Here is a 13,895-nt window from a genome sequence, read left to right on the forward strand (position 1 = left end):
GATCAAAAGCAACTTGGATAATCTATCACGAAGGGGAGTCATGGTATCAACTAAATAGAGACCACAGAGGAATGCTATTTATTGACTTGTTCCCCAGGCTCACATTCAGTTGTGTCCTCCTCATGCCCCACCCCCAGACAGAGTTTCTCTGTGTAACAGCTCTGGTTGTCCTGGTCTTTGTAGACCAGGCTGGCCTTGAACTCACAGAGATCCATCTCCTTCTGCCTCCCGAGTGCTGAGATTAAAGGTGTGCTTCAGTCCTTTTTATACCTCCAAGGACTATCTACCTGCCCAGGGATGGCACTGCCTACACAATGGCTGGGCTCTCACTCCAGTCTTTTTTTTTTTTTTCTCTCACTCCAGTCTTAATCTAGAAAATGCCACACATGCTTGCCTACAGGCTAATTGAGTACGAGGTGATGTTCTTCCTGGAGAAACCAGCTTGTGTCAAGTTAACAAAAATCTAATCAAAACAATGTTCCGATGCTCGAGACTGAGAGCAGCATTAATCTGTGCATATTAAACATCAATACTCAGAAGGCAGTTAGACAAGCTGCCCATGTAGCAAGAAAATGTTTACTGTGACAGTGATTTCAGATTCACAACCAGTCAGATTGCTGGGAATATGGTCTGTTGTGAGACATAATGGCCTCATGCTCAGAAAATAACCATAACCTATACCACCCTTTCCAAGGTTCAAGGAACATCTCTGAAGAGTGAAAAGAAGGGAAGAGCTAGAGGAAAGAGGTGAAGTGTTGAAGAATCTTGTCCTCCAGGCATGCAAGGATGACCATGGCACAACTCAGGCTTCTCCTCTCCCTGAGGATATACAAGCAGTTAACATTCGCCTGGGCCAGGATGAGAGGCTGTCCTTGGTGCAATGGCAGTAAGTTGCCCATGCTCTGTATCTACAAAAAACTCATTAGTTCAGTAATTAGCCTTGAGCAGAATCACTTCTTCCTTTCTCTTTCCTTTTTTGTTTTTTTTGAAGATTTTATTTATTATGTAAATAATTTATTTATTTATTATGTAAGATTTTATTTATTAATGTATACAACATACTGCTTCCATGTATATCTGCACACCAGAAGAGGGCACCAGATCTCATAACGGATGGTTGCGAGCCACCATGTGGTTGCTGGGAATTGAACTCAGGTCCTCTAGAAGAGCAGTGGGTGCTTTTAACCTCTGAGCCATCTCTCCAGCCCCCCCCCTTTTTTTTTTTCAAGACAGGGTTTCTCTCTGTGGCTTTGGATCCTGTCCTGGAATTCGCTCTGTAAATCAGGCTGGCCTCGAACTCACAGAGATCCACCTGCCTCTGCCTCCCAAGTGCTGGGATTAAGGGCATGTGCCACCACTGCTTGGCTGAGTAGAATCAGTCCTTTGGAGTAGACTTCCCATGTAGGTCAAACAACAAAAGCTAGAAGAAATGCTGGGCACAGCTGGATTAGCTGAACCCTGAAGGTTCTGTTTCCTTTTCAACATGCTTGGAGAGTGACAAAAAGTGAAACCACTGGTCTGCTTTTCACTGAGTTAGTGACTAATACTCCTTAATTCACCCTGAAAGCCCATTATGAGGCATCTTAATGAAATAATAGAAATATGAAATAATAGATGTGGTTAATATGAGGTAGAGAATTAAGAAGACAACAGTAGATAACTTACAAAAATGTACTTTATTTATTTTTGGTTTTTCAAAACAGGGTTTCACTATGTAACAGTCCTGGCAGTCCTGAACTCCCTCTGTAGATCAGGTTGGCCTCGAACTCAGAGATCTGCTAGTCTCTGCCCCCCAAGTGCTGGGAATAAAGGTGTACACCAATATCACCCAGCCAAAAAAAAATGACTTTATTATAGCATATCTCTCTCCCTTCCTGTGTGTGTTCATGTGTATGTTGGGTTGAACTCAGGGCTTTATACATGCTAGGCACATGTTTACCACTAAGCTCCAACTTCTTATATAGTATTTTTTCACAACATTTTATAGTCACATAATGAAACATACCATTGGAAAAAATGACAACTGTCTACAATAAGATGAATCTTATCAATACACTAAGTGAAGAAAATTCCAATCTCTAGACTATATATGATGCCATTTCTTTTTTCTTTCTTTTCTTTTTTTTTTCTTTTTTGTTTTTCGAGACAGGGTTTCTCTATATTACTTTGGAGCCTGTCCTAGAATTAGCTCTTGTAGACCTGGCTGGTCTCGAACTCACAGAGATCCACCTGCCTCTGCCTCCCAAGTGCTGAGATTAAAGGCATACACCACCAACGCCTGGCTGTATGATGCCATTTCTATAAAGTTCATAAAGGAACAGAACTGAAGAATAGATTACCTCAGAGTTATACATATATTTGACTTTATTTTTAAGATTTTATTTATTACATATACAACATTCTGCCTCCATATATATCTACACACCAGAAGAGGGCACCAGATCTCATAACAGATGGTTGTGAGCCATCTGTTGCTGGGAATTGAACTCAGGACCTCTGGAAGAGCAGTGGGTGCTCTTAACCTCTGAGCCATCTCTCCAGCCCCTTATTTGAGTCTTTTTTACCCATGATTAAAGCTATTAAAAAAAAAAAAAAGCAGGGAAGGAGTAGGGAGAAGTAGGAACAACAACAACAACAACAACAAAAAACAGGTGAAAAAGTATTTGCTTAAAAATTATATCATGTTTTGGTTTTATTTGAGACAGCGTCTCACTATGTAGCCCTGACTATTTACTTGATATGTAGACCAGGCTGACCTTGAACTCACAAATATTGGCCTGCCTCCGCCTCCCAAGTGCTGGGAATAAAGGCGTGCACCACCATCACTTGGCTAATTGAGGCTAGTTTTAATTAATGACTTTATTAAAAGTATTTTTCAAGCCAGGCAGTGGTGGTGCATGCCTTTAATCCCAGCACTTGGGAGGCAGAGGCAGGTGGATCTCTGTGAATTCGAGGCCAGCCTGGTCTACAAGAGCTAATTCCAGGACAGCCTCCAAAGACACAGAGAAACCCTCTCTTGAACCCCCCCCCCAAAAAAAAAAAGTATTTCTCAAGATCTCTTGGGCAGCCAAGAAATGAGAATTAGAGGTCTGTGTCTGATGCTTTTAGAGGATGTTTGCTGTGAAGATCGTGGTCTCCACTGCAGACACAGAAGCTTACAGAGCTGATTGCTAGCATTCTAAATTCAAGGCAGCTTATCTTCCCTAGCTTCAAAAGAGGCTAGAACACATCTGGTACTTCCAATTTCCTTAGGAAAGAGGAAGGCTCTGACACATCAGGCAAGGGAAACCTTACCTGGGTAGGACACTGGGCAGTTAGTAAAGAAATAAGAGGTGTCCACAACATCCCACTTTCTTGGTGACGCAACATAAGCATCTCTATAGCAAATAATTTAAACTTGCTAAAAAGTAAAGGTAAAATGGCTTAATGTAAAAGTCAGGCATTGCTATTTTCTCAGTATCATTTCTCTTTGCTAAGAGAATACTGATTTTATTTGGCATCTTTGCAATTAGACATGTCTATTTAGTATGTGAGGCAAATATGGAGAGCACTCCATTTAGAATTTGTGGAAACCTTTGCTTTTCCCATGTATCTGCAAGGCAGGCTTTTTCCCTGCCTTCCACATGGGCATGACATCTGACACAGCAGTAAATTATGACAAGAAAACAGCATGAAAAACAAAAGCCACCATGGAAAGATGGCACCCTGTAAAGAAATGCACCTCTTTCCCTCCATAGCGAGGACCATAAGTATGCACAGCATTCTAGGAAACATGCAACCACACATTCCTATTGGTTGACTCTACTAAACTGAGTTCATGGTATTTTCCAATACACAGGCTATGGTGTTTCTCTTGCCGTTAATAAGAACAGATGTTGCCAATCAAAATCCATGAGCTCCACACAGTATTTGGCACTTAAGGCATCTTAACTTGGTGCTTACGAAATGTACTGGAGGGGGCCGGGCGTTGGTGGCGCACGCCTTTAATCCCAGCACTCGGGAGGCAGAGGCAGGCCGATCTCTGTGAGTTCGAGACCAGCCTGGTCTACAAGAGCTAGTACCAGGATAGGCTCCAAAGCCACAGAGAAACCCTGTCTCGAACCTCCCCCCCCAAAAAAAAAAAAAAAAAAAAAAAGAAAGAAATATACTGGAGAGTGCCTGGCTGTGAATTTTGGCTCTTCTTTGGACAAGCAAGAACCTTCTGGTGTGTGAGGAACTGCGAAGAGTTGAGATGGAGACTCAGTGTCAGTATCTGACAGAAAAGCCCTCAGTCAGTACAAGGTATAATCATTGTAGATTATCCAGATTTTGCTTCTGCAGCTGTTTTCTAGGTCTCCCAGCTGTTGCATTCTCAAGTTTAAACAGTACTTTCTGTGTCCTACACACAGTAATATCAGATTTATCATACTGTATCATAATTACATGCACACTTTTTTTTTTTTTTTTTAACACAGGGTCTCTTGTAGCCCAGGCTCGTTTTGAACTTGCTGTATAGCCAAGGATGACCTTGGATTCCTGATTTTCCTGCCTTTGCCTCCAAGTTCTGGGATTACAGGCATGTGCCACCATGCCTAGTTTATCTGGTGCTGAATGCCAGGCAAGCACCACACCAGCTGTTATATCTCCAATTCTCTATGTATACTTGACTCCCTTTACCATGCCTTTCTTTTTAAAAGTCTTAGTCTGCCCCCCCCCCCAACTCATATAACTCCTAGTTGCACAGACCAATACACATAAATTATTTGTTGTTTGTGTGTGGCAGGTCAGAAGATAACTTGCAGGAGTTAGTTCTCTCCTTCCACCATATGGGTTCTGGGGATTGTACTCAGGCCATGAGGCTTCGTGGTAAGCACCTTTATCTGCTGAGCCATCTCACTGTCCCTAATAGACATACTCTTCAACTGGTAATGCCATTTTCTGGGATAATTATTAAAATGTAAATTCCAGATTCCATCCATAAATTTCTATTTCAGTAGGTGAGTGAACCGCATTTTAAGAAACATTAAAATAGGCCTCAGTGAAAAATTATGCATATAGTACTTCGGCAATGAATACCTTATTAATATGCTATTTGAAAGGTTATACAAAAAAAAGAAAGGTTATACTGTGAATATATTGTACTAACTGAAAACTGCTTATGAAATCTATGTCACTTGACAGGATTGCTATATATGTGAAAAAGACCCTCTACATTTTTTGTTTGTTTTTTTAAGACAAGGTTTCTCTGTGTAGCCTTGGCTGTCCTGGAACTCCCTCTGTAGACCAGGCTGGCCTCAAACTCACAGATATCCTGTTTCTGCTTCCTGAGTGCTAGGATTAAAAGCATGTGCCACCACTGCCCAGCTCCTCTACACTTAATTAGACACATTATTCAGTAAAATTAGCAAATCTTCCCGAGAAGTTTTTATTAGCAAATATAATTTCAAACTAAAATTTCATACACTAAATTCTTCTATCCACTGCAAGAGACATTAACATCTTCACACAAAGTGAAGAACTTCCTTCTCCATTCAATATGCTAGCTCTCTATTACCTTCAAAGCATTAACACCAGGCAGAATTTATATGGCACAGGGCACTGAAAGCTCAGTATATCCCCAGGACTAAAAGGAAGATATTCTGGTGGCTAAGATGTAAAGAGGAACGTAAGGCAGATAAAGTGTACTGTGTACACTGCTGAAACAGACTATCTGCTAACACTACCATATTCACTGAAACCTGACTGCCAGCTGACAAGTGGCAGAGGACACCTGCTCCTGATGGGCTTGTGGAGTACACTTTGGGCACTTAGGGGATCTTTCAAGGCAAACAGCTGGAGCTGTCCACTACTCTAATTAAAGTCCATAGGTATTAATGGGATCAGATGGACTCAGAACATTCTGGATAGATTTTGTTGTTTTAGCTGGAATTAGTTCTTAGGACCATAACAAAGAATCTTTACAACACATAAAACACTAGATTCTTTTTCTTTTAAGACAATCTTTCTCATGTGGTATGGTGCTTAGTATCAGCAAATATTGATAGCATTAAGATTTCTTCAGCCATTTTGGGTAAACAAATAGTGTAAAAGGAATTATTTATAAATTTGAGTAAACCAAGACAGGGAAGGCTGGCAAGGGAATTAGTAGATCCTCCCTGCACCCGAATCTCAGTACTGTTCTCAATTGCCTGCATGGCATCAGGAACATAGTAACTTTCTGTGGGCGATAAAAAATGCTTCCGTGTAAAAACCAACCAGATCTAAGACAGCTCACTGCCGGTGATAAGCCATCCAAGCAGTGCCATTTGTCACCATCATAGCTATGTTTCAACTATGACGCGTGGAAATCTGATATGTTCTTCATAGTTGGCAAACCACCTAAGCTGAAGATTCCCTAGTCAAACAAAATGGAAAACTGACTACTTGATCATATAAATAAAAGCTACTGTTGGCATTTAAATCAAGTGCTCAGAATTCTCTGAATGACTAAATGATCCTTGGGAGGAGGAGGAGAAACAACCCAAACCTAGGTGACTTGTTTTCAAGTATATTTCCTGGGGACTACTAATAGATTCTCTCAAATTAAGAGTAAAGACACCTGACCACGAAGGGCCAACTCCTAGCACCAGAGCGAATCCAAACTCCACAGGTGAATGATGATGCAACTCAGAGAGTCTCACAATTTGCTTCTGTGGATCATGTTACTTTTAAAGTGGAAAAAAAAATATTCAGGTTTACACCAAACATGTACTTTTTAAAAGTTTGATCTCTTAAAAATTCTTAGAAGTCAATTTTATAATCCTATATAAAATAAAATCACTGGTTTATAATAAAATGTTTAGGGTTTCAGAGATATGAAAAACAAAAATAACTGAAAACAGTTTATATAAATTCAGGTCCCAGAGTCAAACTAAACGGAATTTCTGACAAAGGAATGGTGAGACGCCTCTATTTTACTAATAAAACCCAAATTGTTTGTGGATAATGAACAGCAATTCCGAATTGCTAGCTCATCCCTCTGATCAACACTGAATCAAGTCTGCAGCAGGACACTTGAATGGACACATCTTAGGGAGAGACAGTCACTCCTCTCCTTGTCGGGCCATCTGCAGCCAGCATTCAGAAGTTCAGTTATTTGATGGGCTGGGAAGCGGGATCCACAGAATTTTCCTTTCCAACCTGAAGAGACTCACTGCTGATGGACAGTAATTCTCGAAGCTCCTTATTTTCAAGCTGGGGAAAAAAGATATTTCCTGTATTTTAACTGTTAAACAGTGTCAGAACATATTGTTTGGGGCCAGAAAGAAGAAAAATAATTTTAAAGTTTTAAATGATTAAAAAACATTTTTGAGACAGTCTCACTAAGTAGACTTTGCTGGCCTAGAATTCGATATGTAGATCAGGCTGGCCTTAAACTCACAGCTATCTGCGTGTCTCTGCCTCCTGAGTACTGAGATTAGAGGCGTGCACCACCACACCTGGACCTTAAATGTTTTTCTTCTTAGATTTACTTGATTATTGTATGTGTATTGAGTGTTTTGTCTACATGTATGCCTGTGCACCATGTGAATGCCTGGTACCCTAGAAGGTCAGAAGAGGACACTGGATGCCCTGGGTCTAGAGTTACATAAGTTGTGTTACCGCCATTTGGGGGCTCAGAATTGAACCCAGGGCCTCTGTATGAGCAATAGGTGCTCTAACAACTGAGCCATCTCTCTAGTTCACAATTCCACTACTACTTTTGGCACTTGACACCTGTCACTTCCTTTGATTTCTATCTAGATAGGGCACCTTACACTCCATCTTTATCATCTCTGTAGAAAATTCTCTTCTCTCTATTTTGGGATATGATCTGATGTAGTGGAGGTTGACTTGGAACTCCTGATCCTTCTGTTCCTACCTCCTAAGTGCTGGGATTACAAGTGTGTGCTCTTTACAGGACATATTGATAACTGCAGAGTTTCTAGCTTCACCAAAAGGTTGAACAGTATGATCAACAAATCCTCCACCATATAAACTGCTTCTTTTAGTACTCAACTCATTTTGACTTATGTGTTATGTGTGTTTTGCCTGTACCTATTTATGTGCGCCATCTGAGTGGACATCAGATCTCTGGAACTAGAGTTATAGATTCTTTTTTTTTTTTTTTTTTTTTGGTTTTCGAGACAGGGTTTCTCTGTGGCTTTGGAGGCTGTCCTGGAACTAGCTCTTGTAGACCAGGCTGGTCTCCAACTCACAGAGATCCACCTGCCTCTGCCTCCCGAGTGCTGGGATTAAAGGCGTGCGCCACCACTGCCCAGCTAAGGAACTTCTTCAAGTTCCCACGGCAGCACTTGAAATAAGCAGTCAAACCTTCAAATCTTCTACTGAAATGTATTCTCTTCATATTTTTTTACATTCAGACACATAAAATAACATTTAAAAACAACATGGTTTATTCATATTATTTATGTGTGTTTGAATGCATATATGTGTCTCTGTTTGTGCATGCATTACATACATGCTTGGTATCCTTGTGGGTCAGGAAAGGGAGTCAGATCCCCTGGAATTAGTGAGGGATTATTGTGAGTGGCCATGTAGGTGTTGGAAACCAAACCCAGGTCCTCCCAAGGGCAGAAAGTGCTCTTAATTGCAGAGCCATCTCTCCAGACCCTAGTATGTTTTTTTGAGACAGGGTCTTATACAGCAGAGGCTGTCTTCAAACTCACTAAGTATCCCAGACTGGCCTCAAAACTCTCGATCCTCCTGTCACTAACTCTTTAGCTCTGTGACATAAGTGTATGCTACAATACCTAGTTTATAAAGTGCTAGGGATCCAAGCCAGGGCCTCATGACTGCAAAGTAAGTACTTTATTATTAACTGAGCTACACCCCAGCTTCATTTCTACATCTTTTTTTTATGATATACTAGTTATTTTCTTAAAAGACCTCTTCATTTTGTGTGTGAGTGTTTTGTCTACATGTACACCTGTGTACTACTTGCTGTGCCAGCAGTTACAGACAGTTATGAGCTGGGATGCTGGGAATTGAACCTAAGTCCTCTAGCCAGTGATCTTAATCACTGAGCCATCTTTCCAACCTCCACTTTTTTTTTTTTTTTTTTTTTTTTGAGACAGGGTTTCTTGGTCTAGCCCTGACTATCCTGGATCTCACTCTGTAGACCAGGGTGGCCTTGAACTCAGAGATCTGCCTGCCTCTGCCTTCTGAGTGCTGGGATAAAAGGTGTATAATACCACTACCCAGCTTCCATACTGCCGCTTCTTGACCATTAAGTTTAGATATTATGTATCTGACTTCCTATTTTGGCACATGAAGGATTTCAGGTTACATATGACCTGTTCTTCTCTCTCTGCTTTTTAAATATATATTATTAACAATATATATTAAATATATGATATGGTATTATACACACACTCACACACACCCCTTCTATCTCCCAAAAGCTGGGGTTACAGCTATACACCATCATACTCAGTATATCTGAGGTACTGGTTACCGAACCCAGGGCTTATGCTACACAAGCATTTTACCAACTGAGCTCTGTCCTTTCAGCCCCACAATTCCACTGATTGATGTTGATTGCATTGTTTCTATGAAAAGGGTATAATGGAGAAATTTTAATTTTAAACGATTAGGACAGAGAGAACATCAATACTGCTAGTACTAATTGCTAACATAACACTACTAAGACAACATGGGAGGATGATGCAAAACAATTTTGAGTTTTAGGCCAGTCCAGGCCACATTCTGAGACAACACCCTCCCTCATACACTGCACTGATAGTATAGTGATGACATATTCTGAGATCCTATAAAAACTGCTAAAAATAAGGGTGAACTTAAACAGCAACCACCTTACCTCTAGTTGAGCTAGTTTTTCCTGAATCTTGCAAAACTGATTATCATCCACCTGAACTGCTTTTCTCATCACTTCTCCCATTTCACAGATTCTGTCAATCTGACTTTCAATCTCCTGTGAAAGTAAGATAAAAAAAATAGTTTTTAGTTATTAAGACCATGAAAAGCATATGCATTATGAATTTTAAGTCTATTAAAAGCCTTGCAGAAATAAACTGGGAGGGGTTCATTTAGTACATACTATAGAAGTTACACTTCAATTACACTATCTTTTGAGCCACAATAATTTAAATCTGTGGTACGTCAAATAATTTCCATTTTTCTAAAGACCATTTGACACCCAGGTGCCAGGTGTGGTGGCACATACCCATAATCCTCGTCCTTGGGAGGCTGAGGAGAAAGGATTAGGAGTTAAGGATTAGTCCAAGCCAGCCTGGACTAAATGGGACCTAGCGTCCCCATCCCCAAGTAACAAAACAGACAATAACTCAAATATTTAGATATTTAAAGACATCCCAGTTCCCTAAAACTTGTAAGTCAGTAAAATCCACCTAATGGAATGGGAGATGAAATGTAAATTGTATCTTTCACTGTAGTAAATAGTAGCTTCCAATTTAAGAACTAAAAATTAAAATACACAATACATGCAAATATATAATAAGTAAGCACTGTAGAAACTAAAAACTAGTTAGTTTTTTCCAAATTAAATAGTAAGCAACTAAAACTAAAATAGAGGAACTGCCACAAAATGAACAAGACTCCCCGGTAACATAATGTGAATAATTTAATGAAATTAGTGACTACTTGCTATGTGGAAGATATGGATAAAACTGAACTAATGCCCTCAACACTACAAAACTCATGGTTTAGTAGAACATACAAGTAATCAGCAAAGTATTCACGGAATGCCTTCAACGCTAGCTGCCATCTTGCTTGCTATCTAGCTTGCTATGTAGTCCAGGTTGGCCTACAACTCTAAACTGTCCTATCTCAGGTTGAAAAATAGATGTTGGTGAGAGAGGTGACACCATCCAAAAGGATGTGAGAAGCCCCCGTCCCCTTCCTTTATTCATATCTTCACAAAGCTTCAGTCAGATAGAGTGACTATGAAAACCATGAAAGAGGAACATGCTTTTCTGCAAACAAAACAACAACTCAGGATTTCAGTTTGGTTTATTTATAATTTATGTATCAGGGTTTCCTTACTGCAGAGTGGGACTGGTGAGCTTTCAGAACTGGTTCGGTATCCACTGCTTTTTTAGCAATCATTAACTGTAACATCTGTTTCCGGTACTTGCTCATGATGAGTTCCAAAGCATCCTGGTGTTCCTCCAAGGAAACCCACAGCTCTAACAAAAAAGCAAACATCTGGGCAATGATGTCTGTAACAGGTCTCAAGGCAAACCTCCTAACAGCTGGGGCTTTCTGATACTCCATGGGATATTGTGAATCCAAACTTGGAAATTGGTATTCCAGCCCACAGAAGTGAGTAAAGTCTATCTGAAAAACAATTTTCTAGGCAGTGGACTTTTGTAGAAGGAAATGGGATATGTAATCATAAGACACAGATTTGAATTCAGTTTTCTCATTTACTTGCTTAATTAAGACTCAGAAGCAAAATGAGCCCATTTAAAAAAAATATTATCACATTTTGTTGATTTGTGTGCAAATACCACAGTGTACATGTGTGGTCAGGAGTCATTTCTCTCCTTCCAATGGAATTCTGGTCCTTAGGCTTGGCTCTTCAGGCTGGTGCCATTACCTGCTAGGCCATCTTGCTGGCTCATGTGAACCTGTTTCTTAATTGCATTGTGTAAACACTTGGGTTGTGGACTTCAAAATGACAACAGGGGATGGAACGGAAGGTGTAAAAAGGTCTCTGCAAGACAACTGCCATACTGTTGTCATTACCAACCCGAAGAATGTATATTCTGGAGACAAAGTTCAGCCTTCCATCTTGCCCAGGAACATTAAAAAAAAAATAGATAAATAAAAAAAAAAAACCTACTTCGATATTAACTTTAGTGTTCACTCTAACATATATCAGAAATTACATTTTGAGACTCTGAATTTTAGTTATATAAGCCTCCATCTGGTATGTGCCCACCCCAACCACCAAACAACTCAACTCTACTAAACAACTCTTTCAAACTCATCTTTCAAAGACTTAAAAAAGAGCAACCTAATAGACTTTATTGTTACCAGATGACCCTCTTAAGCACTGACCTTAAGCACTGACCCTAGTTATGAGATGTGTAAGCTTATGAACTTATTCAGGCACTTGTGTAAGAACGTTCAAAGTATTACTAGACATACACACACACAGCCCGACTAACCTCTGTTTTCCTGCTGCAAGTCTCTAATCTGGGTATTCTCTTGAGACAGCAGAATGTGAGGTTTATATTTAGACATGTCCTTCACGTCGGGTGCATCCTCTTGATACTGGACAGAGAGACTGATTAAGCCGCTGCAAACACAGCAGGTGCTGCAGAGGCGGCAGCAGTCCCACCCATTCCACAGGAAGCTCTCAAGCCCTCCCTGTCCTCCGCACCAGGATAATTAGACGGTGACCCCACCTGCCCTCTCCCCGCAGCGCCCACCGCCCAGGGCGCGGCCCGACCCGGCCCGACCTGCTCGGGCAGCACGGCGCCCGCCTCCCGCATCGCCGCCACCCGCCGGTGCAGCGCGGCCGACTGGTCCACCAACGACTCGGCCGCCGCATCGTGCTCGCGCAGCCGCTCCAGCAGCGTCTTGGCGTCGGTCAGGATCTTCTCGATCGTGCAGCTCATAGTGGCCGAGGACGCCCGCCCGGCCCGCTAGCCTCAGCGATTCGCTCAGCCCTTCCCCAGTTTGAGATCAGCGCGATCGCGTCACTTCCGGGCACACTTTAAAGGCGCCTGGGCAGCCTGGTCGGCGTCTGCGCAGTGGCGGATTCGCGGTAACTCAGGCTTCGCCGCAGATTTTCTTGGGTGGAGCCGCAGAGGTCGACTTGGTCCCAAATTCTGGTTCTTCACGATGTTACAGCTGTTCCTGTCTCAGTTCTCCTTTTCTTCTGGTTTTGATGGATGTGGTTTGTTATTTAGTCATGGGTTTTCAACAAATCGATGAAACAAACACCTCCCCCCCCCCCCACACAAGTGAACACACACTGGAACCTCTCACTTTCTCCCTCCTCTCTTCCTTCCTCTTTGTCCTTCCTCTTCCTTCCCACCCCTTCTTCCCTTCTTACTCCCCTCCCCTCTCTCCTGTCTTCCTCCCTCCCTCCCTTCCCATTCCTTTAAAAGGTGAACAGTGACTGAGGTTGTCCTCTGACCTCCACATACTCAACTGCACCTGTGTATACAAATAGCGTGCGCGCGCGCGCGCGCGCGCGCACACACACACACACACACACACACACACACACACACACACACATTAGTATTTCAGGTCTCAAATCGAAGCTATGTTTTGGGATGCTGTCAATGCTTTAAGATTAGATTATGAGGACTGGGACTGTATGCAAAACTACTGAAGGCTACACTTACCAGTGTGGCAGTGGACTTAGGGATGTGGCACCCAAGAAATATAATGACACACAAGTGAGATGGCAGTTCCCTTATCTAATAGAACACACCCAAGAACTGTGACTCGCTAATGGATAGAAAAGAAAAACAGTATGGATTCCAGATCGCCTTTTACCGGTTTATTGTCTTGGGATGCCATAGAGAGTAGAGGGCAGGGGACTTGTGGGAGTAAGTGGGGAAAACAGCCAGTGATACACTAAATTTTAGTTCAGTATGCAATATAAACAGGCAGGTGGTAGTGGTGCACATGTTTAATCCCAGCATTCGGGATGCAGAGGCAGGCATATTTCTGTGAGTTCGAGGCCAGCCTGGTCTATAGAGCAAGTTCCAGGAACTTGCTGGGATTAAGGGCGTGCACCACCATCGCCCGGCTACAAATTCAATTTTTAATAAATTGGAAAAATGAATTAGGTAAGTTTATTTGCTTCACTTCTCCCTCCCTCCCTCCCTCCCCCTCCCTCCCTCCCTCCCTCCCTCCCTTCCTCCCTCCCT

The 13,895-nt window shown here is 41.8% G+C and overlaps 1 protein-coding gene across 1 annotated transcript; it reads right to left on the reverse strand.

Annotated features, from left to right (window-relative positions):
* Nucleotides 1-6,650: 6,650 nt before the first annotated feature.
* Nucleotides 6,651-12,927, reverse strand: Sike1 (suppressor of IKBKE 1). Its single transcript, XM_027393820.2, has 5 exons — nucleotides 12,468-12,927; nucleotides 12,174-12,279; nucleotides 11,044-11,186; nucleotides 9,839-9,952; nucleotides 6,651-7,212 (listed from the first exon to the last, which is right to left on the reverse strand). Exons 1-5 carry the CDS (start codon nucleotides 12,624-12,626, stop codon nucleotides 7,111-7,113), a joined length of 624 nt encoding a protein of 207 aa, XP_027249621.1. The 5' UTR covers nucleotides 12,627-12,927; the 3' UTR covers nucleotides 6,651-7,110.
* Nucleotides 12,928-13,895: the final 968 nt, after the last annotated feature.

This window comes from Cricetulus griseus (assembly GCF_003668045.3).
Source record: "Cricetulus griseus strain 17A/GY chromosome 1 unlocalized genomic scaffold, alternate assembly CriGri-PICRH-1.0 chr1_0, whole genome shotgun sequence".
NCBI lineage: Eukaryota > Metazoa > Chordata > Mammalia > Rodentia > Cricetidae > Cricetulus > Cricetulus griseus.

Coding starts and splice junctions, on each gene's coding strand:
- Sike1 (XM_027393820.2), bottom strand. CDS start 12,626: ATGAGCTGCACGATCGAGAAGATCCTGACCGACGCCAAGACGCTGCTG. Junction 9,953..11,043: donor CTCACCAGTCCCACTCTGCA/GTAAGGAAACCC, acceptor TTACTTTCACAG/GAGATTGAAAGTCAGATTGA. Junction 7,213..9,838: donor AAAAACTAGCTCAACTAGAG/GTAAGGTGGTTG, acceptor TTTTTTCCCCAG/CTTGAAAATAAGGAGCTTCG.